The 26,364-nt window shown below is 40.4% G+C and overlaps 1 protein-coding gene across 5 annotated transcripts in view; it reads right to left on the reverse strand.

The window, feature by feature from the left end:
- Positions 1 to 2,988: 2,988 nt before the first annotated feature.
- The window catches only part of LOC121869506 (nocturnin-like), a 36,969-nt gene continuing 13,593 nt past the window's right edge, over positions 2,989 to 26,364 (reverse strand). For 4 of the 5 annotated variants that reach the window (XM_042370901.1, XM_042371078.1, XM_042371249.1 and 1 more), the window contains exons 2-5: positions 24,579 to 24,841; positions 14,896 to 15,017; positions 10,511 to 10,717; positions 2,989 to 4,241 (exon numbers count right to left, since the gene is read on the reverse strand). In XM_042370901.1, coding sequence (XP_042226835.1) covers positions 3,705 to 4,241; positions 10,511 to 10,717; positions 14,896 to 15,017; positions 24,579 to 24,841 — 1,129 coding nt within the window. In that variant the 3' untranslated portion in view covers positions 2,989 to 3,704. Of the gene's footprint in view, positions 4,242 to 10,510; positions 10,718 to 14,895; positions 15,018 to 24,578; positions 24,842 to 25,671; positions 25,994 to 26,364 lie in introns of those variants that run through there. The other variant, XM_042370991.1, reaches the window with a different exon arrangement.

Consider the following 26,364-nt stretch of genomic DNA (forward strand, 5'->3'; position numbering starts at 1 on the left):
CCTGTCAACCGAAAATCTCTTCTAAGAAGAATCTATATACAGTACTATATATTAAATTAATATTGGATACAGTAATTTTATTTTACTGAACTTTCCACATACTGTATATATATATATATATATATATATATATATATATATATATATATATATATATATATATATATATATATATATATATATATATATATATATATATATATATATATATATATATATATAAATAAATAAATTGGATGAGCATGAATGAGGAAAAATGGATAATCAGGCTCAGGGACAGTGCTTGGTGGTTTGAGTGATGAGTCTTCCTGTCTTCACATGAGTGAGGAGTATGGTAAGTTATATGTTGATTGTACTGTAGCAGAGTGATGACACTTTGAAAGTTTGTATGTAGAATTAATAGTGTTGTGAGTGTGTAGAGAACTGATTGACGTGTAAAAACATCTTAAAGGGCACTACTCAGTCGCGGGTCCTTACCTGAAGCTGGCGGACGCCCGCCCCACAAGGGGTCACAGCTCAAGGTTGAAGAAGCCGCAAGTCCAGAAAACTGTGAGAGTGAACCTTTTCAGAGTGAGAGCTGTGAACTCTTGGAACAATCTGCCAGAGAGTGTTGTGATGGCACCAAGTGTGAGCTCCTTCAAGACTAGACTTGACCAACACTGGAGCAAGTTCAGATACATTCAGGAGCCGGTGCATGCCCAGTACTTGCCAACAGTGCATAACAGAGATGTGACCAATAGCCCAGGCAGCTAACGAGCCAATCGGTGGTGAAGAGGATAAAAGTAAAAACGAGAAAAATTAAGCTCTGTAAGGTGGTATACACTGTAGGTATTTGCAGAAACTATTAATATAACCAAAGTGACACAAGTATGGTAGCTACAGTATTATGGTTTACTGTATGCTTTCCTTAGACATGTGTTCATGATAGCACCAGTATCCCTTTTACGTAATTATCCACAGAAACCTTTTGGTCCCAAACTTTTCGGTTGACAGATAATTTACTGTACAGTACTACTATTTTTTGCAGTCTTTATACAGTACTGTATATAGAAACTAACTGCAGTATACTATTAAATACTTTGGTTATAATTTACCTTCAGAAATTATAACCTTCATAGACAGATTCCTTTCACTAATAATCAAAGTTCCACTTGATGAAAAAAGTTTCATGTGTTTTGAGAATAATGGATGAACAAGAGAAATCTTTTTCATTATCACCATTTGAACATAACAGGAATATAACAGTTCTGTACTATGACAGCTTTTGACAGTGTTAAGTAAAATGTAAATAAATAATGAAATAATATAAATAACTCATTTTGATTACAAAATGACAAATAAAAAATAGTACAGTATCCCTATACACACAAACCTTTACAGTACCATGCTTAGATTAATACACCTCAAAACTCAGATGAACTTGACAAAGGCAGCATCTATAGACCACTGGCCCACACCTCTATCAAAGTTGAAGTCTTAAGATGGCTTTGTATTACCATCACACCCATGAAAGGATGTAATGTTAACTGAAATATATACTGTACTGTACTCTAAAAAGTATTTCCTAAAAATGAAGAAAATGTAAAAATTCAAACTTTACTTGATTTCACTGAAGAGAATTAACCTATGGATCTTCACAAGCTCCATTTTAAGATTCTTAGAAATGACTTGTTATTCATTGACATATGTAAAAATAAATGTCTACTGTACACTACAGTACAGGTACATATCACTGAAGACTGATCCTGTAATTATTTCTTGAGCTACAATAGTACCAATATGCAGGTACAGAACTATAATAACTTAATTGCAGAGATTGATTGACCTTTGGTGAAATTATTAAAACAAATTACAGTAATTATATTCGCCCTCTTAACAATACTCTCAACAATTATGTAAAATATTTTTCCTCATTCCCAGTGTTGGGCATTCATGTCTGACAAACAAGAAAATGTGATAGCCATTAAAAAAAATTGCCTTATATCCATATGATAAATACCATAAGCTATGGACACTGTACAACATTATAATAAATTAATTCTTTGCATCTTGAATTTTCCTGTGCTTGATTACTCCATATAGCAAACAATTGCATTTCTACATTACCTAAGTCACTTAATGTTAGCGTTTGTGATTAAGTCCTTGAGTGACTAGGTACGTACTGCTATATGTTTATCTCGCCATTAAATTTGTTCTAATTGGAGCTTGTCAGTTCAGGGGGTCATCACATTCCTGTTACTGATATACAGTACAGTATAATAATAGTACAGTACTTTTAAAATCAAAATATAATATCACAAGCCACAATAATTTACAATTAACTTTATAATTTAAGTACATCCTTAACATAAGTCTGTGAACCTATTCAGAATGGCACTACCTAGAACAAATTGCCTAAAAGTAAAAGCTAAGTTCAGTAGCAGCCTCACAATATAGTTGATAGTGTGAGATTGCTCACTTCATCAAAACTCTTAAAAACTAAAAATTAATACAGTATCCCCTTTTGCTGCCTCCCACATATAAAGTTTTGTACAATGCCAACCTTCAGGCAATCCTGGTTAGCTTAGCCTGAGCCTTTCATAACAGTGACTGCCCTTGTCCACCATACACAATAATGCCAGCCAACACCACCTCGCTCTACAATTGAATTTGTGCCATATTGACCACTAGTCCAGAACATTACAAACTATACAGATATAGTAATACATTATAGTGAAAATGAGAAATTTGCAAATAGGAAGTAGTGCTCAACACAAGATCTGGACACACTGGTCACCAAATGATATACAATTAGAGTACAGTACCATTATGACAATCTAATATATAAAGCATAGTTTGTTTGTATGTGTGTTATAAATGACTGCAGTTTTGAAGATAGAGAGCTGAAATTTGGCATGGAAATGATCATGCACCCAAGATGTGTCATGAAAGTATATTTTTATGGGGTCAGCCCCCATAGTTGGAACCCCCTCATTAAAAATGTATTTACAGGGTACCTGTATTTTATTATTTCTTTACTGTACATGGCCATGGTTTTTAAGATTTAGATCTGAAATTTGGTATGGTGATGTAAACATCCTTAAGAATGTCTAATTTTGGGGCAGACACCCCCCTCCTCCTCCTCCTCAAAGCTGAAATTTGGTACACTATAGTTATAATTTGTATGTGCTCTTAATTTTTGGGAAGGGGGGGGGGGTGTCGTCAACACCATTGAAATTCTTTCTGGTTAACTTTACCTCATTAAAAACAAACCCAGGAAATGTCAGGTACCTTAACTAGTCTCAACCTAATTTACTCAAATGCAGATTTGTAATAAGTGAAAAATGCACAATTTATAGAATTTTTAATGTGGAATAAATATTGGAAATTGATCAGTGAATTGGTTTACTGTACATACATAAGTTTTAATGTAGTAGAAGCTCTAAATAAACTGTTATTGCAGTCAGTGCAACATTTTAATATACTGTACTGTACCTACACTAGTGAATAGTGACTGAGAATGAGATTCAGTAAGTCTAGGTTGATAATTCTCTGACATAATATACAATACTATCTGTATAGGCCTACTGCTATTAAAACTACCGTAGTTCCACAAGTTTGCAAACACTGAAATCAATAAAAACTTTTGTTCGTCTGCTAAAGGTCATATATTATTATTAAATTATTTATAGCTAGGAACTAACAAGAGATCATCAAACAACTGGTTATAGATTACTATCTATTTCTATTACATTAACATCAGTGGTGATATCTGCATCTTTTATTGGTGAGAAGGTGAAATCACAGATGAGAGAGAAGTGATCAGATGGGTAAGATAAGTTTGGGGCACGTCCAGGTCCCAAATCTTTTTCTGTAGGTACATCAAGACCTCCTTCAACATGTAGGCTTACTGGAGTGTAAAAGACATAATCTATATTATGACAGCAGTCCTGCTCCCCTCTCACTTTCCAGGTTGAGTAGCGTGGTTCCTGCCCTCCATGCAAGAGGGCATATGCTGATTCCAGTCCAGTAGTTTCTTCTGTCATGGTAGCATACACAGGCTCACTGGGCTCTGCATTAAAGTCTCCACACACAATGGTGGGTCGGAGGTGGCTATGTTCACTTAAAAATGATAGGAGATCTTTGCCTTGCTCATTGCGTAGGCTAGAAAGCAATGCCCCCTGTCGTGCCTTCAAGTGGGTCGTCAATACCACCAGCTGCTGTCCTGTTGTTCGTTCCTCTAGTACCAGAAGTATAGCCACCTGCAACAGTGCCATTTTAATATAATTTCTCACTTTTTATATATTCACAGATTAGGGAAAATTATTATCCTTTTAAAGCAAAATACCTGTACTACAAAAGCCTTGTCTTTAATGGTAGCACACACAGTGCAGCATTACCTTCATCAAAATAATTCTCCTGTATATCTTGAAGCTAGAACTTACCAGAACAGTTCAGGCATCAATAAAACTGAAAACATACACAGTACAATACAGTATGCTGAAAAATCTTTTGTTATTTTAAAACAACATATCATTAGAGGAGTGACACACACACACACACACACACACACCTTACACAAATAAGAAAAATATTTGAACTCTTTCTATTAATAACAATTATTAGGACCCATAAAGTTATCATATTACTGTAAGGACAATTATGCACATATATTACATAACATACAAATACTGTACCATATTGTATAAAATTACAATTTCACATCAATTTCTTTTAATCACCAAGTCACTTCTATGTCCAAGTTCTTAAAATAAATGCGAGTAAGAGAGAAATGGTAAATGATTGGCAGTAAAGTTATAGAAAGTTCCTTTCAAATACAGTACAGTACTACTGTAAAGGGTAAGACAGCATGGGAAGAAGGTCATCTACCAAAAGTAAATGAGCCAAGTTTGGATGAACTGTAATTATCATTGGGCTTTTAAGTTTGCTGAGTGAAGGGAGTCATGTGTACAGTTGGATAGAAATGAATGTTAAACAGTAGGTATGAAATCCCATTCTATAGTCTCTGTATGTAGCCCAGATTTGTCAGGTTGGCAGTTTTTATGCCAAATTTGAGTTGTTTTGAGTCTGCAGCGAACTTTTTTTTTATTGGCTGGTTTAAGTAAAGTGTGATATCAAGGACCTCTTTTCTCTGGGCCCTTCCTTCATCTCGGTAAGCTTAAATCTTTGACAATTCCTCTGTGTGTGAGAATTACGATGTCATTGGCAAGTAGATTAACGACAACTGGTGGTTGGGCCGGGCTGGCTGACTCGAGTCAAGCTGTCCTTTCAAAATCACAGAGGAACTGTGTATACATAATGTTAGGTCATTATGAGATTATAACCATAAGCGTTGTCAAAGGATCTGCTACAATGAGTTCAGCATAACACTCGCAAAACCAAATTGTGGTGGAAATATGTGAAAAAAGTCAGTGGCGTATGTTGTTTATGATACTGTATTTAATAAGAAATTATTTATTTTATATACTGTACCCATAATGCTATGCTATATTGTGTTGTCAATCTTTGAAAGTCATGTAGAGTATTGTTAATTAACAACCCCCTTAAAATGTTTTTGGTTTCGTTAATTTACTTGTTATTTAAATAAAATGTGACTACAGTATTTCTGTTCACCCAAAATCCGAACCCCTTCATAAAATCCTGGATCCACCCCTGGTAGTATAGTACTGTACAACAGTATTCCGAAAGCAGTATATTTTCCTTGAAGCAAATAAAATATCCTTTAACATACATAAAAGCAAACATACCTTAACTGTCAAAGAGCAATCCACAGAACATCAAGACATCACCAAATTTTCACTTCATCTGAAATAAACTGTACACCAACATAACTAAAGAAAAACAAAACAAGTGAAACTCAACTAACTTACCTACAAAACAGCAATCTGCACAACGAGTTGTACAAGTGGGACTTACTGACCCTGAGTCTTGAGTCATAATCCTGTATCAAATCCAAGTCCATCTCCTAAACTCAGACAATGAATAAGTGTTACACATGTTCACAGGTTTGGGCTCAGGTCTCATTTTCAAGTTATAATAGGGACTGGACTTTAAAAGTGTGTATGAAAAAAAGTGGAAATAAGAATGAAAAGTACAAAGTGGCCATGATTATAACTAATAATGGAGAAACACAAGATCATAAAGAATTAAAGATGTAATTAAACAATTCTATGCTTGGGTAGAAATTTCTTACAGGTCAAGTGCTAACTGAAACACCTACTAAATGGTTTTAGGAAAATAATTAAAGGACAAAAAAAAAAGAAGACAGTTGATCACAGTTTGCAAGGAGAGGTGTTACCACACAGTAAGACACTAGTAACTTGAGCTCTGTAACACACAATAGCTTGTCAAATGCAGTCAGTTTAGATGATTATTTTTATGTACGGATGTACACGTTCACAGGTACACTCGCCACAAATAGTTCTCGAACAGCTGGGCACAACAGATTTCAGAATGAACACTGTGGCTTGTGTCATCTCAGAATGATTGGTATGTCTAGTTGCACAGTGACTCAATAATTCGTAATAATAGAGGTTGTTTGTCTTTATAGTATTTACCGGTGAAAAGAAGTACCGTAATTAAATTGGCATTAACATTTCCTCAGAGAGAAATGTTCAGTTTTCTCATTTGTTTATATTGTATAATGCTTTGAGCGTTCTGGAACTTATTGTGGCGAGTGTATATTGTAAAGATAATTCGATAAAGGCATGTCCTATCAGCGTCAGTCACTTTTCATATAATCTCCAATGGTTCCTTAAGATAGGCCATTTCAGAAAATTGAGAGATTGATTCTGATATCTTGTTTTTTAGCAAAGCATATGTGGAGGAAGCTCCTACAATGCAGGCTACTCACTGGGGAACTACAATATGCCTGTACAGTACTTTCCTTTCTCCATATGTGCATGCAAAGGTGATTAATAAACCTCTTCCCCTTTACATTGTCCCCTTATTTTGGGTGACTAGGTGCAATAGCTGTTCTATTGGAGCAAAGTCATAAGTGGGCCAAGCCTCCACCTACACATTACTCATATTTCAGTTCCAGCTAAGTACTAACTAATCCAAGAAAAGGAGATTATCCAAGCTGCTTGACACTGGGTTGTGTTTGAAAACAGGATTGATTGTGCATCCACCTCTCGTTTTAAGCGGGGGTTACGTTCTTGAAAATCACCGCTTAATTAAAAAACGCGTAATTAAACATACTTTTCCCATAAGAATACCTGTACATGTAAATGGTACAGGTTAGGGAAACCTTCATATACAGTACAGGGTACGAACAGTGCTCTCACTTAAACCAAGCACGCTGCCAACCTCCAACACACGCTGTCCTCTCTGAAGGCGGGTGATCACATTTAATTTCACGGCCATTACGATTGTTTTTCGTGCCTACTTAGCTTTAGGCGCCCCAGAGGAGGCAGATGGACATATTCCAGACATGCTCAATGGGGAAAACAGCATTTAACACTAAAAAGGTATGTGATAAACACACAAGGCAAATGAAAACACAGAAAAAGTAGTGCTGGTATAAACTGAAAAAGCGGTATGCAGAAAGCTTGCTGGATGTCGTCACAGTTGTTGTACAGAATACTTCATTATCCTCATCATTAGTAGTAATAATCTTAATTATTACATTATTATAATAATTATTATTAATAACAATAATATTAAAATCGTTGATGTTGATATGACTGCGACTTTATAAAGCACCTCACCAGGCATCACACGCGACTCCACTGCCAGGCGAATACGTGCGGCAAATTTAAACTGTCTTGAGTGTGTTATTTCAAAAATAGGTGCGCGTAAATTAGATTTTGGTATTAATTGAACAATCGCGTTATTCTAAAAACACTTAAATCAAATGCGCGTAAAATGCGAGTTACCTGCTATGTTGCCAGGATAATTCCTGAGATAGCAGCTTGTACTTATCTGTGATAACCAGGTTTACCCAATAGCACTAAAAAAAAAACTGTAAGAGGGTCTTCCATAGTTGTGGCACCCTCCTGCAAATGTGGAATGACCTTTGGTACCCAGTAAGTGTTGCAGTCTAGTGGTGGCAAAAATTTTTTCTTCATTATTTAATAAAGGTATTGATGTTATACTGCCATATGCCTTGAAAATATATGCAGTACAGTAATACATATTATGATACATATGGTAAATAAATAAAGGCATGAAATCATAATGTACTTTTTTTTTTAGGTAAATGAAAGATTGTTTCGGCAATGCCGTCACATATAGGTGATTAGTGTCCCTCTGTCTCTGATTTTCTAGTGCTAATTTAACGTGATTCATCATTATGAATTACTATACAAAAAAGATGCAGGCACCTGAGGAAGATGATATCATCCTGTAGGAGTCAGATTCAATGTCAGAATTGGATTGTGATCCAGATAAACTAGATCAGAGAGATGAAGACAACCAGAGATTTTTGTTTTTGTTTTATCATTAAATCTTTTTTGCTTCTAATGCTGGTACTGTTTAACGGTACAGCTGTATCTAAGAATTTCTAACATTTGATATACAGTACCTTTGGCCAGTATAGGCATAACTAATGGAGACATTTAATAAAAAGAAATAACATCTAGAACTCAAATAAATTCTGGTGACTATCCCTTATGTGTCTCCCAAGGGCCTTTGACACTTAGGTTTTGTAGAAGTGGTCATAGTAGAGTCTGACTGGTGCTGTGCTCTCAATGGCTGCAAGCTAGGAAATAAAATAATGTATGAGTAATGTGTTGAAATTGGATTCTAACTGGTGGAGATAAACCTCAGCCTGGGATGTGATGACCTCTTACTGTAACTCGCAGAATGTAGCTGTTGTACCCAAATCAGGAGACAATGTGGTAGGGAGGGAGAGGGGATTGATAAACCCAAAGGGGCTAACAGAGTATATCTTAGCTCTAGTCAGCAGCCTGAACTGTATTACAAGAGCTACCTGGATTTAGGGCATAGTAAAAAAAAAAAAGGCTGCCAGTTGGCCATTCTTTTTTATTATACAGTACCTGTATACAAATATTATTTACTGTGCATTATTTATTGCAATACTCTTTTACTTGGCCAAGATCAATGAAAAACTTCAATGGTGTTGTATAATGAGCAGTATTGGGGATAGATAAATAGAGCAATACTTTTCTCTCCTAAGGTGGAAATAATGGCAGAATAGTGAAAGTTAGATTGCTAAGAACAGGGTGACAACAGTAATAACAGAGCACTTAGATGGTACAGACATATACAAGGAAAACAACTATAAGAAAGCTTGAGGTAACGGGTTAAAGGGAAAGACTAGAGAAGATAACCTAAGGTGATGGAAAAACAGTATGAGAAGACACAGATAAGAACAAGACAAAATACATCTCCTCCCCGACTTACGACGGGGTTAGGGACCCAAATCCAGGTTGTAAGTCGAAATGGTTGTAAGTTGAAAATGCTTAAATAATACATAGAAAATCTAAAATGGGTGTCTCTTTTTCTTCTCAGCACCACAAAACTCTCAGTTTTAAGCTTGCTAGCCATTTTAAAGTGAATTACAAACGAAAATTTTGTCAGTACACAGCGCAATCACTGACGTTGGGACTCGAAAATACGTAATTTGACAAAATTTTTGTGCGACTGAGGCGGTCGTCTGTCCGGGTCGTCGTAAGTCGAGTAGGTCGTGAATCGGGGAGTAGCTGTAATCATGATTTACGTAAGAGATGTCCAACTGTGCACGAAGTGGCCTCCATGAGTGTAAGTCATACATTTTTCAGAGGAATATGTAAGTAACATTAATGGAAGTCACATACTCTGATTTTAAAACAGTTTAGATGTCTTCACTTCTGATACATTCACTTAAATACAAAAACTGTCAAAACTAGACAATACAATCATCCTCTTTTGCACAACCTATACTTAAACATTCATATTCAATTTCACAGCCACAAATGTACATTCGTCTTTTTTCTTTTTTACAAAATGTTACTGCCCTATATCTATTGACATTCACAGGAGGCACCTCATATTTTGCCCTAAACTGGAGCCTTAATTAGAATTTCCAACTATAAACTTGTACCTGTATCTAAGTCTTAATTCAGTCCTCCCATAGGGCTCTTTCTATCCTGCCTCCTATTTTGTGTACTGTATTCTCTAAAATGAAAACTACGGATTACATAATTTTTTCTTTTATATAAAACTTTCTTCGCAGTCTTAAGGCACAATTCTAAACTACATAACCTCTGCTTCACATGATTATTTCTTTTACTCTCTTCATCTTCATGCATCCTATTCAATAGGTAATTGTCTGTAGCTTGTTACAACATGCACCACCACCACAACATGTACCAATACACATCACACATTTTGCCTATACTGTACTATAACATGTATCACACCACACAACATGCACCTCATTACTTACATGTACCAAACCAAACCCTAACTCAACACACTTAGCTCATTACTCTGCACAAACCAAACAGGAAAATTCTGTACACCACATCAAAATGTATTTCACGAACATAACACACTCAAAACGCACCTGGTTACTCTGCACATGCCACACCTCTACCACACGTGTCTCCTTGGTCACAAGTTTGAACCTGGTGTTGTCCCAGAAGATGGCACAACCATCGGGACCATTGTTGGTAGGCAAGTAGAGGCATGGCGAGTCTGGTTTGGGCATGAACACTCCCTCATACCCCACAGTGGCCAGAACCCGCTCCAGTAGGCTGTAGTGGTCCACCTCCTGTAGAGAAACACAAATTTCTGGTGGAAACATTAATGATGAAAAGACAAAAAAATATCAATTAGGTGAGGATGTAAAAGCTTGAGCCTGGTATAGACCTTTCGTGACATTTATGGCATTATGATAGTCGACACCCCATTTGGTCCAACAGGTGTCATCAAACTTAATGAAAGCCTGTATACCTCCCCACTACCCCTGGGGCTAATGTGTGTCCCCTGGCCTGACTCCAACCTAACGACCCCTGTTCATCAATGGACCACTCTTCTTTAACTCTTATTTCTTCTTCTGCCAGCAATGTTGCTGATCCTGGCTTTAGCCCAGACTGCTAAAGGGATTCTGTGAATAAAGTCTCAGGGATTGCCACCTTAAGCCCTTATAGTTTATTCTCATCCCCTTCAAGGGTGGCCAGGCAGCCCAAATCTGTCAAGTGACTTAATTTGCTCCAAGTTAAGCAGCTACTACCAATTACGATTTTGAAGGAGTAACATCTCTCTCAGGAGGCTTGGGTCTCTTTCTTCAAACATGAAAATGCCCTTACTTCATCTCGAGCCATCCCCACCACGGAAAATGACAGTAGGATTCTTATGGGTGTAGGGGACACCCCAAATTCACACGAGCATATGCTCACCTGCTCCACATGCTGATTGGCTATCAGACCAACCAAGTACAGACTGCCACTGGACCAATCACAGACCACCACTGGTTTCCCACACTGTTCCACACTGGGATAAAAAGGGCATGCCAGCAATCACCTTCGCTTTATTCCTCACCAGCTACGGAAAGAATAATACTTCTTACCCAGCACCAAACACAGCTCTCCAGACTCGACTAGAGTCCAGCACTCCACTGATCATTCTATAGAATAAACTTTATTTTTGTATGACAGTTTTCTTTTCCCATCTCCTGGTACTAGAGCATAACTTTATCTAACTGTGTATAAAGAGAATAGACCAAACACACTACAAAAGAACACATGTTCCAAAAATCTCCACAACCTGTACCTTGATGTTTATTGTCCACCTGATTGGAGAACTTGCATACTTCTACACAAACTCAGGCAGGGCAATCAACACAGACACCCCAAAGCATTGTGCTGATTGATTCTAATTGCCAGGGCTGAAAGGTGCAGCCTCATACAAATGGGTAGGCTCCTCCAACGTCAAGTTGGAGGAGCCTATAAGACCGATAAATGTTTTTGGAAGAACTCGGTTCTTCTTCATGCCAGGTCTTGCATGCTTAACATGATGAGACTGGAGCTGGATGGCATGATCAGGGACATTAAGACCCATGCATATTTTAGTTATGCCAATGGAATTGACTTTGAGACCGATCTGCATGACTTCGGGAGAGGAGATTCTTGATTTGTGCGAAGACTGTATGGAAAGTATATAAAGTCCTAACATTTGTTGACTCTGTCTTACCTTTTCACTTGGTCTTTGATAAAAGATAAAGATTAATACTATGCCCATATAAACCCATGCAATGTTACAGCTGCTATGGTTTTGGCTACTCAGTCAACAGCTGTAAAACAAGCAAGATCTGTGGCATCTGCTCTGGTCAAGAACATGGTCTGTGCTCCTTAACACCTAAGTTCATTAATTGTAAAGACCACAAACCTGTCAAGTAAATAATGCTTAGAATATCAGATCAACAAATCTGTTTTCTGCAAGAGTCATGCAAAATATACTACCATTGGCAAAGCCAAGTCTTTGCTAAATAATGGCAGGAAGTATGCAGCTGTTGTTTCCACTACAGTTCTAGCCTCCAGGGGCAATGTGCTACCCCCATGGGTTCAGCAACTCTCTCTCTTCCTCCCAACTACTTTGCCTATTAATTCCTCAACCCCATCCTGCTTGCTTACCAGCTCCTCCACCTGTTTATGTAATATAGAATCATTTTTATTTATTTTTTTGTACAGTATCTTGTGTTACTATATTTTTCTATGTACGTATGGTATTCTGTATGGTATTTAGCGCTTATTAAAGTTTTGTGTTACCAAACTATATTTTACGGGTATACTCTGTATAAAAAAAAAAATCTGGTAAAGTATTGTAACAATTTATCAGGAATAAAAATACCAAACTTTTTCATTGGACGATTTTTTTTATCTGGTTGATACAAAAACTCCTAATACCAAATTAGCTGCTCACCAATTATTTCGGTATAAAGAGGTGGTATGATTTACGAAAGGTTCTCCAGGAACAGAACCCTTTCATAAATCGAAATAGAGAAGTGCCAGTACTTCCTCTGGTGTGAACCATAACTTGACAGTCACATACTGTACTAGGAGAGTACAGTACAATGAACCTCTTAGAGCCATGTTCACAAAGCTGTTTCTGCTAATCATTTTCTTTGTTGAAGCTACGGTAACAGGGTCAGTTTATCTTGATATGTTTCAGCACTTTCTTGAATCTCAACTTCATTTAGAATAACACCATTGTCTTTCAATTAGAAGGAATTCCACAAGATTTTGCAAACATCATTCATGTGTGCCTTGATGAGCTCTTACCAAATAACTACTGTATACAGTACAGTACTGGACATGGTAGAAACAGACCCTGTGCAACACCATCTCTGGACTTTCCATCATAAACTTCTTTGCATGGGGCTCTGTGAAGTCATAGGTTTACAAAGCAAGAATTTCTGTACAGACTTACAAGATTGCTAAAACCTTACTGTCAGGACAATTGCTGAAATAATTCCAGATGTGTGTGAATATGTTCTGCAATGCAGTAGACAAATCTGGTGCTCACGTCAAATCTTAGACCTGTGCTCAATAATAAATACCTTACACACTTAATAAATTATTACATTTTTATCCAGAACAATCATTGCTTCAACAAAATAAATAAGGACCATTGGACCACCCTGCATTATGACCGACAATCATGGAAATGGCACCAAAAAACAGAATACAGTAATCACCAAGGTACAATACAGTACTGGCTAGTGAGCTGACTAGTGGCAAAGAGGATAAAGAAGAAAATGGTTGTCTTGAAACAAACTACAGGTACTCTTTTCTTTTCTTTTCTTTTATTCTCTTGGCCACTAATTGGTTTGTTAGCCGCTTGGGTGGTCAGTCACGTCTCTGTTATGCACTGTTGGCAAGTACTGGGCATGCACCAGCTCCTGAAAGTATCTGAACCTGCTCCAGTGTTGGTCAAGTCTGGTCTTGAAAGGGCTCACACTCGGTGCCGTCACAACACACTCTGGCAGATTGTTCCAAGAGTTCACAACTCTCACTCCGAAAAAGTTAACCCTCACAATAATTTTATATTTTCACTCTTGAAAGCCTTAACCTACTACATTATATTAAAAAGTGTCCAAAACGTTTCCTTCATCTACAGTCAATCAAAGACTCGTAACTGACTTCAACATTGCTAAAGCTGCCTCCCGAAAGCTGGGAATGCTGTACAGATGCCGTAGCTACTTCACTCCTGAGCATTTGCTTCAAGTATATAAGGGATTCATTTGTCCTAACTTGGAGTACTGCTCTCATATCTGGCTCCTCTTCAGTGCAATTGTTAGATAGGGTGGAATCAAAGGCATTTCGTCTTATTAACTCTCCTCTTTTAGTTGACAATCTTTCTTCCCTTTCTCTTCGCCGCAATGTTGCTTCACTCTCTCTCTTTTACAGGTACTTTAATGGGCAATATTCGGTGGATTTGGCATCCTGCGTACCGTCAGCAAGGCCGCTGGCTCGTAACACACATTTTGCCCGCGGTGCCCACCATGTCTCTGTGGATGTCGGACACACTAGAATAACCCATTATAGTACATCCTTCTTTCCTCACACAGTCAAACTGTGGAATGCTCTGCCTTCTTCTGTATTTCCACACTCAAACAATGTCTCGCTTTAAAAAGCTGGTTTTCCGGCATCTTCATGGCGTAGTTTAATATAACCCTTTCCATTCTATTTTTAATTTCTTTTTATTCTTATTTTTTCGCCCCCTAGGCCCTGATGTGGGTCAACGACCTGTGCCCGGGTGGGCTAATCCCCGTAAAAAAAAAAATTAATCTGCTGTGGTGCTCCTTTTCTACGACAAGGCCTAAAGACATCTATTTGGTACTCTGTCTGGTTTATTTATTTGTTGTCATTCTTCACAACATAACGGCACTCTTAAGCAGCAAATCCATTCTTAAATAAAAGAAATTATGAAAATTACTGAATAGTTTACCTGGAGACAGATGACTTGCGGTATGTGGGCAAGGATTTCCTCCAGGATGCGGTACCTACGAGTATTCCACTCCAAGGCTGTAGGTGGGCACTTGACAAAGTTGTCTGCATGCGTCCCTAGTGCTGTGACAACAAAAGATGATTAGAATAATTCCCTGGAAGAAAAAATTTGGAGAAGGATAATTTCAGTGTGGGTATCCCTCGATACATAAATGTTCGTTCTGCAAATATTTGCTTATACAAATATTCTATTCTTACACTTCTTTCCCATCAGACAAAACCTATGGTGCCTTAAGGCAATGTACCAAGTTTATATTCTTTAATTTCTTAATGTGCTAGGTGCTAAAATACAGTACTGTACAGTAATTAGGTTCTAAATTACAGTAATTAGGTACAAATATACATTAGTTAAGTAGGTTTTTTGTTGTTTGTGAAATGATTAAATTTTTTTTAGGTACTTTGTACACTGGGGTTTTTAATCTTATAGTTAGTTACTAAACTGCAGTGGTTAGGAACTAATTTACAGAATAGAATTTAGGGGAACCAAGTCCTATTTTTCCCATGTTATATTATTTGATAAATGGATATTCACTTAAAGAATGGTTTTCAAGAAACCTAACCCATTTGTATAGCAAGGGATACCTATAGTACAGTACAGTACCTTAACCTGATCTACAATACATGAATTTATGTAATCTTAAAAATGCATGTACTGGACAAATTTATAAATTAAAATTTTACCTAAGTTAATATAACCTAAAATGTTTGTATAATCTTGACCTGTTCAGTAATTCTGTTAGCCAAGAGATCACTGTTTCGTAATGGTTATTGATATGAGTTTGTACAGTCCAGTATTGTACTTCATTAACAATGGACAGTTCATAAAATGTATCATTTCACCACTAATCAGCTTACTAGTCATTTGGGCAAGGCAGTTGGTTTGTTCTTTGGTACTCTGTTACCACCACAGTAGGATAAACTAGAAGGGAGAGAGAGAAAGGGAGACAGGAGAGAGACAGAGGGAGTGTTTACAGCGAACTTTGCTGAGGTGTTAAATGTGAAACAGATGGCCCTCGCCTCGGGCTGACTAACTCGCTCCCTGTGTAGTTCAGAAGATAGTCTCTAGCCGTCCAGTGCGCTAACAAGTCAGGGAGCTAATAAGTCCTACAATAGACCTGAAACATGTAAGTTTTTATATGGCTTAACACCCTACTCTACTCAAATATATCATATGTAGTTGTTAATAGTGAAGGAACGTATGAGTGAATTAATTATCTCATACGTAACATATGTAATTTGTACTCTGCAGGTTTTGACCAAATAGAGAATAATCGAGTCCTACGTGCAAGGGTTGGATAAAAGGCTCGGAAAAGGTTAGATGAAAACATCCAGAACTTTTCGCTGAAACAGTGGATCTTGCATCATGGCAATGCCCCAATGCATACAGCATTGATTGAATGGGATATTTTTGCAGAGAAACTTGACCAACACTCGAGCAGGTTCCAATATATTCAGAAGCCAGTTCATGCTCAGTACTTGCCAACAGTATGTAACAGATATATGACCAACCGCCCAAGTGGCTAACGAGCCGATCAGTGGTAAAGAGGATAAAAGTAAAAGTAACTAACATCTTGGTCAGACAACAAATGATAGTTGCTGGTGTGTACAACTCCTCTGACAAGCCTGATTGACACTGTTGGACAGACTTCCTGTGCCAGACGGTATGTCAACAAGTGTGTACTAGATTTAAGACGGGACTTGACAAACACCGACACAGGTTTAGATATACAGTATTCTGGAGCTAGTGCATGCCAAGTACTTGCCAACATTGCGTAACAGAGATGTGACCAACCACCCAAACAGCTAACAGACCAATCAGTGGTGAAGTGGATTAAGTGCTGTAAGGTTATAAAGGCATGCTGTACCCTCCAGTCACATGAAGATACCTCATACAGGTACAGTTATGGTGTTGTGACAGTTCCACCCTGCAAGGTGGCAAGCCTGTTGTTTTGAAATCAATCATAGCATAGACCATATACTTGTCACTCGTATGAGCAATTCACCTTGTACACCCACTAAAAAATTATTCGGCACCCTTACGACGTGATACAACATGACACGGGTGCCGAATAATTTTTTTGTGGGTGTACATACTCTCATTATAGTTGTTAGCTTAACAACTAGAATTTTATTTCCATTTTTAGAACCTTGGATGTCTAATGTACTCATCTTTTTACTTTTATATTTATCATATTCGCCACTGTTCAGCTCCAAGAATGGTCGAAGAAATGGCTGCTGAGATTCAATGTCACGAAGTGCAAAGAGAATGCACCTGGGGCATACCAACGGTAAGGAGGCGTATCATATGTCCCAACAGGATGAAGAAACTGCACTATTTGAGAGTGAATGTGAGAAGGACCTAGGTGTGTATGTTGACAATGAGCTGAAGTTCTCGGGCCATTGCGAGAAGAAGGTAAATCAGGCAAATAAATTATATGGTCTTATAAGAAGGTCGTTCAGATATCTAGACGGTCCGTCCCTCGTAACGATCTTCAAGAGTGAAGTGCTTCCCCCATCTGGAGTACTGTCACCCCGCCTGGTCCCCGAGATATGCTAGGGACTGTCAGTTGGTTGAAAATGTTCAAAGGAGGGCCACCAGACTGGTGCCTGCACTTCGGCACCTCAGCTACCCGAGAGATACACGCTGTTGGTAAGTACTGGGCATGCACTGGCTCCTGAAAGTATCTGAACCTGCTCCAGTGTTGGTCAAGTCTGGTCTTGAAAGAGCTCACACCCAGTGCCATCACAACACTCTCTGGTAGGTGGTTGTTTCAAGAGTTTACAATTCTCACTTCAAAAAACTTTGCCCTCAGTTTTCTGGATTTGTGGCTTCTTCAACCTTGAGCTGTGACCCCTTGTGCGACGGGCATCTGCCAGCTCCAGGTATGGACTTGCGACTGAGTAGTGTACTTTGAGATGTTTAGACGCCTCAATTGGGTCACCCCTTGCCCGTCTGTAGTATAAGCTAGGCAGTTGCAGGCACTCTAATCTCTCTGGATAACTGAGGTGCTGAAGTTTGGTGGCCCTCCTTTGGACATTTTCAATCAACTGGCAGTCCCTAGCATATTTCTGGGATCAGACAGGGTGACAGTATTCTAGGCGGGGTAGCACCTCACTCTTGAAGATCGTTACGAGGGACGGACCATCTAAATATATGAACGACCTTCTTATAAGACCTACTAGTATACAGTAATTGCTTGATTCACCTTCTCATATCATTGTCAACATGCACGCCCAGATCCTTTTCGCATTTGGTCTATTAATGCAGTTTCTTCATGCCATTGGGACATAATATTATGATGTGCCTTCTTACCGTTGGTAAGACCCTGGTGCGTCCTCTTCGACCACTCTTGAAGCTCTCAGATCTATCTGCAGCTCTTCGCAGTGTTTGGTTCTTAATTTCCCTGAATAATTTGGCATCGTCCACAAACATTTGTATGGAGGGGGCAAAATCTAGGCATATACAGTATTGTCAATATTGCCACACTGTTCCAGAATTTGGGTCCAAACATCCAGTTCCTTGAGTAATTGAGTTAAACAGGACCGTCTCTGCGTAAAACCATGATAGCAATCTTTTACAAGGTTGTTTCGTAGTATATGTTCAATCATGGCATCTTTTATTATGCCCTCAAGTACTTTACACACTATGCTGGTCAGGCTCACAGGTCTATAATTATTCGTGGAGTGACGATCTCCTTTCTTGAATAAAGAACTCACATAAGCCATTTTTCAATCACGGGGGACCTTTTGCTCATCCAGGCATTTACAGAACAGGATCTTCAGGGGCTCAGCACTTGGAAGCACCATGACAGGGTTGGGATATAAGGAACCTTTTGCTTTGACAATCTATTTCTCGTACCCTCTTCTGAGAACACATTGTGGGTCAGCACTGTGTCAAATCGTCTATACTCAAATGCAGGAAGATTGTTTGCATACTTCCTTGTGAGCACCAAGGAAAAGAAACTGTTCAACACCTCCTCCTTGTCCTGGTCAGAATCTGCATAACTACCATCTTCAAGACTTGGGTCCAATATGCCTACTCACATTTTTTATTTCGGCTTTGCGTAGCAGTAAAACGTCTTTGGGTTTGACTTGACCTCGTTTGCAATCCGCATCATCCTACAGAGCCAGGGCGTGCCTAGTACTTGCCAACAGTGCGTAACAGAGAGGTGACCGACCACCCGAGCGGCTAACGAGCCAGTCAGTGGTGAAGATGATAAAATATAACCCTGTCCAGCTCTCACCCATCACCCTACACAACCCTCCTCTGCCCACCACCCTACACAACCCTCCTCTGCCCACCACCCTACACAACCCTCCTCTGCCCACCATCCTACACAACCCTCCTCTGCCCATCACCCTACACAACCCTCCTCTGCCCACCACCCCTACCCTCCTCTGCCCCACCACACACCTCCTCTGCCCACCACCCCACCACCACCCTACACAACCCTCCTCTGCCCCACCACCCTACACACACACCCTCCTCTGCCCACCACCCTACACAACCCTCCTCTGCCCACCACCACCTACACAACCCTCCTCTGCTCACAACACCACCCTACACAACCCTCCTCTGCCCACCACCCTACACAACCCCTCCTCCCCACCACACACCTCCTCTGCCCACCACACCCCCTCTGCCCACCAACCCTCTGCCCACCACACACCCTCCTCTGCCCACCACCCCACACTCCTCTGCCCACCACCCCACACAGCCCTCCTCTGCCCACCACCCTACACAACCTCCTCTGCCCACCACCTACACAACCCTCCTCTGCCCACCACCCCACACACACCCTCCTCTGCCCACCACCCTACACAACCCCTCCCTCTCCCTGCCCACCACCCTACACAACCCTCCTCTGCCCACCACCCCTACACAACCCTCCTCTGCCCACCACCCTACACAACCCTCCTCTGCCCACCACCCTACACAACCCTCCTCTGCCCACCACCCTACACCCAACCCCTCCTCTGCCCACCACCCTACACAACCCTCCTCTGCCCACCACCCCTACACAACCCTCCTCTGCCCCACCCCTACACCCTCCTCTGCCCACCACCCTACACAACCCTCCTCTGCCCACCACCCCACACAACCCCACCACCCCTCCTCCCCACCACCCCTACACAACCCCTCCTCTGCCCACACCTCTCTGCCCACCACCTACAACCCTCCTCTGCCCACCACCCTACACAACCCTCCTCTGCCCACCACTCCTACACTCCTCTGCCCACCACCCTACACAACCCTCCTCTGCCCACCACCCTACACAACCCTCCTCTGCCCACCACCCTACACAACCCTCCTCTGTGGGATAATAATAAAAAAATAGTACATAATATTCCAAATGTTGATGGAAAATATTCTGCACTATACTGCTATATCATCACTCACCAGATGCTCTGTTTCGTGTTTACATCCTCCCTTCAACAACTTCTGGTTCCTCGAATCTATTTTCAAACATGTTGGGAAGGGGGGAAGGGTTGGGTCATTGGAAGTGGCTGGGGGGCAGGTCTCATAGCTAGGGGAGGGGGGTTGAGTCACTTTAACATATATATATATATATATATATATATATATATATATATATATATATATATATATATATATATATACAATCAACACTTCAACCCGCCAGGATTCGAACCCACGGCCCACGAGCCCATGACTGTACAGTACAAACAATACCTCACTAATAGGGAATTGAATCCAGGACGTCTGCGTGTGAACAGGGTCCGGAATCACCGCGCCACCAGGACAACAAAAGCAGTTCTAGGCTTTGTTTTACTTCACTCAGTCTGTTCATTCGTCTTTGTTAAGCAAAGTGAACTTCCATTGGGGATTGCCCGTGCCAACTATGTGGTCGGAGTAAATAGGAAACAATAGGCTACATAAATATCTCATGAGTCCATATAGGGCAGGGACTTTTCCATATGCAAATTTAAGTTTTAAGAATACAAATTTTATCAGCGTATATAATCTGAACATTCTGAAATATTATGGTAAGGATTCAAAATCCATTTTGGAAATAAAGCCAGACAATACTTAAAATTAATATACCCTATGTTCAAATTAGATAGGTGTACACAAGTGATGGGCCTATCCTAAAATACTAATACAGTACTGTACTGATATAACGGTAACACTTTGGATAGTTCCTTTATTCTGTTTACTTGATTTCTGGATTTCAAAGACGATCCGAGCTCTTTTTAAATCCTACCCATACCAAGTCATAATAATATATTGTAATAAAGATGACAAGGCCGTTACATCCCGAGCTGCAGGTGGTGTTCTACATAGTGCCCTGTGAGTTCATTAACTTTATAAGTCGCTCCTTGCTCGCTTGTACTATAAAATAGACAAATGCAATCTATGTCACGAATTGTAAAAGGCTACACCTGGGACGTACCAACAGTAAGGAGGCGTATCATATGTCCAAACGGGACGAAGAAACTGCATTAATTGAGACTGATTGTGAAAAGGACCTTGGTGTGTATGTTGACAATGAGCTAAAGCTCTCGGGCCATTGCGAGAAGTGAATCGGGCAACTAAATTATTAGGTCTTTTAAGAAGGTCGTTCAGATTTCTAGTCCCTCAAGAAGGTCGTTCAGATTTCTAGTCCCTCAAGAAGGTCGTTCAGATTTCTAGTCCCTCATAACGATCTTGAAGAGTGAGGTGCTTACCCGTCTGGAGTAGCCTACTGTCACCCTGTCTGGTCTCTGAGATATGCTAGGGACTGTCGTTGATTGAAAATGTCCAAAGGAGGGCCACCAGGCTGGTGCCAGCAATTCGGCACCTCAGCTACCCTGAGAGATCAGAGCGCCTGCAATTGCCCAGCTTATACTACAGACGGGTAAGGGGGGACCTAATTGAGGTGTATAAACATCTCAAAGGGCACTACTCAGTCGAATGTCCTTACCTGGAGCTGGCGGACGCTTGCCCCACAAAGGGTCACAGCTCAAGACTGAAGAAGCAGTGAGTCCAGAAAACTGAGGGCAAAGTTTTTCGGAGTGAGAATTGTGAACTCTTGGAACAATCTGCCAGAGAATATTGTGACAGCACCGAGTGTGAGCTCTTTCAAAACCAGACTTGACCAACACTGGAGTAGATTCAGATACATTCAAGAGTTAGTGCATGCCCAGTACTAGCCAACAGTGCGTATCAGAGACGTGACCGACCGCCCAAGCAGCTAACGAGCCGATCAGTGGCGAAGTGGATAAAAGTAGACGTCAGGTGGGGAGGGTCGCTTGGCGTGTCTTCGGCTATTGGTGGCAGCAGGGCCGGATTCAGGAGTGGGCAAAGTGGGTAGCTGCCCAGGGGCCTCCACAATCTGGGGGCCTCCACATATCAGGGCTGGTCGACTTGAAACCACATGAATGACTCCAGTCATGTCTCACTTTTGTGTGTGTGTGTGTGTTGGGAATTTGTACACTATCAATAAATATACAGTTAATTAAAATTTTCTCAATGTTCTAATTTCCTCAATATAACTGCATTTGGCTTCAAAATTCTCCAAAGAAGTGTTCAAATTTCAAAATGCGCGCACGAGCATGCACACAAACACACACATCTTCCCTCTCCCCTACACACACACTTTACTTTTTTTACTTTTATCCTCTTCGCCACTGATCGGCTCGTTAGCCGCTTGGGCGATCGGTCACGTCTCTGTCACGCACTATTGGCAAATACTGGGCATGCACCGGCTCCTGAATGTACCTGAACCCGCTCCAGTGTCGGTCAAGTCTTGTCTTGAAAGAGCTCACACTCGGTGCCGTCACAACACTCTCTGGTAGATTGTTCCAAGAGTTCACAACTCTCACTCCGAAAAAGTTTGCCCTCACAGTTTTCTGGACTTGCGGCTTCTTCAATCTTGAGCTGTGACCCCTTGTGGGGCGAGCGTCCGCCGGCTCCAAGTAAGGACACTCGACTGAGTAGTGCCCCCTGAGATGCTTATAAACCTCAACTAGGTCACCCCTTGCCCGTCTGTAGTATAAGCTAGGCAAGTGCAGGCGCTCCAATCTCTCAGGGTAGCTGAGGTGCCGAAGTGCAGGCACCAGTCTGGTGGCCCTCCTTTGAACATTTTCACACTCAAATCTTCCCTCCCACACACACTTACCTTCCCTCACAAAAGTATCCCCTCACTAACCTACACAAGAAACTATGTTCATTTGTTAAATGTGGTAGCAACAATCTTTAAATTTGTATCGGCATTTGTGTTTGTAGTTTATATGTTTTAAGTAAAGTATTCATGTCTAATTGGGTAAACCTTATTCGTCTTTATTTATGTAATCCCTTTATCAAATTATACAGGCAAGCCCCTCCTGTTTATTTAAGTGAACCCTCTATATCTATTAGAAGGAACACGGCAGCTGATTGGAAACAGTAGTCAATCGACTCCTGTCTTTAGGGTCGTTGGGTCCCGCCAAGGCCAACCCCATTACTTTACACTGCTTCCTTGTGAACCATCAAAAATATTCGACTCCAGGCTCTACAGTGTGTTGTATCCGTTCTGCCCATACGGTTCCGTCTTTTCTTTTATCCTCTTCACCACTGATCGGCTCGTTAACCGCTTGGGCGATCGGTCACGTCTCTGTCACGCACTGTTGGCAAGTACTAGTCATGTACTGGCTCTCTGTTACGCACTGTTGGCAGGTACTGGGCATGCACCGGCTCCAGAATGTACCTGAACCTGCTCCAGTGTTGGTCAAGTCTGGTCTTGAAAGAGCTCACACTCGGTGCCGTCACAACACTTTCTGGCAGATTGTTTCAAGAGTTCACAACTCCGAAACGTTTGCCCTCACAGTTTTCTGGATTTGCGGCTTCTTCAATCTTGAGGTGTGACCCCTTGTGGGGCGAGCGTCCGCCAGCTCCAATTAAGGACACTTGACTGAGTAGTGCCCCCTGAGATGCTTATATACCTCAATTAGGTCACCCCTTGCCCGTCTGTAGTATAAGCTAGGCAAGTTCAGGCGCTCCAATCTCTCAGGGTAGTTGAGGTGCCAAAGTGCAGGCACCAGTCTGGTGGACCTCCTTCGAAAATTTTCAATAAACTGACAGTCCCTAGCATATCTCGGGGACCAGACGGGGTGACAGTACTCCAAATGGGGAAGCACTTCAGACCAATGTGACCCCTTGCCCTTTTAAAGGTCAGCTTTAAATACGTTTCTTAATTGAGATAATTTGGGGATTTAATTGAGATTCAAAGTTACTACTTTTGTGGATCAATAGTTAATGATAGATGAGGTGTGTGTGTTAAGCTAACGTCTGGCCACATGTAGCCCACACACATCTGTGACCTTTAAACGTATAAACATATAATACACACACACTTTGGTAGGCAGTGTACGAGGCACACAAAGATATGTAGAATAACATTCATACTGATAGACAAAGAAAGACAAGATCATCTGAAGATTAACCACTTTAACGTTGCCTGGGGACTTTGGGGGTAGGTTAGGTTAGGTTAGTTTAGGTAGCGTTTGGGTGGTTAATATTTAGATGAACTAAGCTGGGGTGTCTGATCTTCATGTGATCATGAAGAAGTCCATACCGATAGACAAAGAAAACATCATGACATATAAAGTGTGAAAGTGAGATACAGTATACCGGTACTTTACCTTGTGCCAGGATGTTCCACTGCATAACCCTGAAAGGCTGCGGGCGTGGTAATGGTGGCGAAGAGGGTGATGATGTGGGCGTGGTGGTAGTAGGGACGGGGCGTGGGCGATATGTACGGGGAAGATGGGGCGGGAGGTGGGCGAGGGGGGCGCGCACCCATGCTAGGAGCTCCTTCTGGTCACCCACGCCCTCTGGTACAGTCACCGACTCATCTTGACTATCCTCGCTATCTACTTGTGGCTTGGACGTGAAGCTGCCCATCCTGTGGCAATATTGATAATAGCTTAGCGGCATATAGAAAATTGCAGTTTTAAGTGTAGTGAAAGCACATAAAGATCTAAATGCATTATAATCGTCTCCTTCCTATTTAAACTATCTTAAATACTTAGCATTTATTAAATAAATAGTTAGTTTAACAAATTTATTGGCAAAGCTTGTAGTACAGTTTGCCTATTCTGAGTAATTCAGTCAGGTCTTGACACTGGGGGTGGTATCACTTCTCACTGCCACGCAGGACAGAGTATATGATGTATTTTTTTTGTGTATTAAATACATAGATATACAGTATACAGGTCCCATTTGAAAAAATCATGAGTTGAAACTTAGTGCAGGAGCTAGTCAGTAAGTAGAAATATCATTTATGGGGTAGGTATACGTGTGAACCCTTTATTAACAAATTCAAGATTTATAAAAAAAATAATAGAACTGTCCAGTACTGTACTAGAGTTAGTCCTCCAAATTGTTAACAACTGTAAATGTGGCCGAGAGATGGCGCGCGGGTTTGTTTATCCTTGACGAGCGTCGGCTGCAAAAACCCCGTTATGATGAACATTTATTTATTTTGTTGTCTTTAATCTTCATTATATCCCACGTTGCTTGTCTTCTTGTACAAGCCCGTAATATATGACGGTTACATTAGCCGTTCAGTAAAATCTGTCGTTATCAACTCTATACTGGATGTAAATATAACAATACAGACGGAACACGTACCCAAAACACACACCGACTTGACTCATAAAAATTCCATCACACAAGAACAAATCAATATTCCACAAATATTTATTCCTGTTGGTACGAGTTAAAACAGCCTACCTGTATAACTGTTCCACGATGAGTATCCACAGTTGTCGCGGTTTAAGAGAATTAAAGGGAAATCTATTGAGCATTAGCCCCACACGTCCGACCTGCACACAACCTTATAAGACTGTAACACCGACCTCCTGCTCCACGATTCTCACGATTTGCTTCCGTATCGTGTAATGCCGACCTGACACTAAGATTTATCCGGGCGTAAGTCTGTTACTCGCAAGAATATTGCACTGAGGGGGTGTGTTGACGGTGCAAGGACGTTGTCGGTGTCCGGTGGAACGCAGACGATTAGGTAACTTGTTTCAACGCGAATTTCGCTGGCGTTTATCGTACGGTCACTGCCTGGAGTGCCAGGGGCCCTCGTGTGTGTGTGTGTGTATATACATATATATATACATATATATATATATATATATATATATATATATATATATATATATATATATATATATATATATATATATATATATATATATATATAGTAACATCGATGTGATATCTTGCTCTGTGTTTCCGAGAAAAATTAACATTCCTTTTTCATTGGGCTGCAAGTTAAATTGCCTTTATACCATAATGACTGCGTCTGAAAACTTATTTTGTTATTTTTAACATAATCCGTTTTAATAACATTAAATTGTTATTATTATTATTAGTAGTAGTAGTCGTAGTAGTAATTATTGTTAATGACCAAGTGAG

This window comes from Homarus americanus, unplaced genomic scaffold (assembly GCF_018991925.1).
Source record: "Homarus americanus isolate GMGI-L3 unplaced genomic scaffold, GMGI_Hamer_2.0 scaffold51859, whole genome shotgun sequence".
Classification (NCBI taxonomy): Eukaryota; Metazoa; Arthropoda; class Malacostraca; order Decapoda; family Nephropidae; genus Homarus; species Homarus americanus.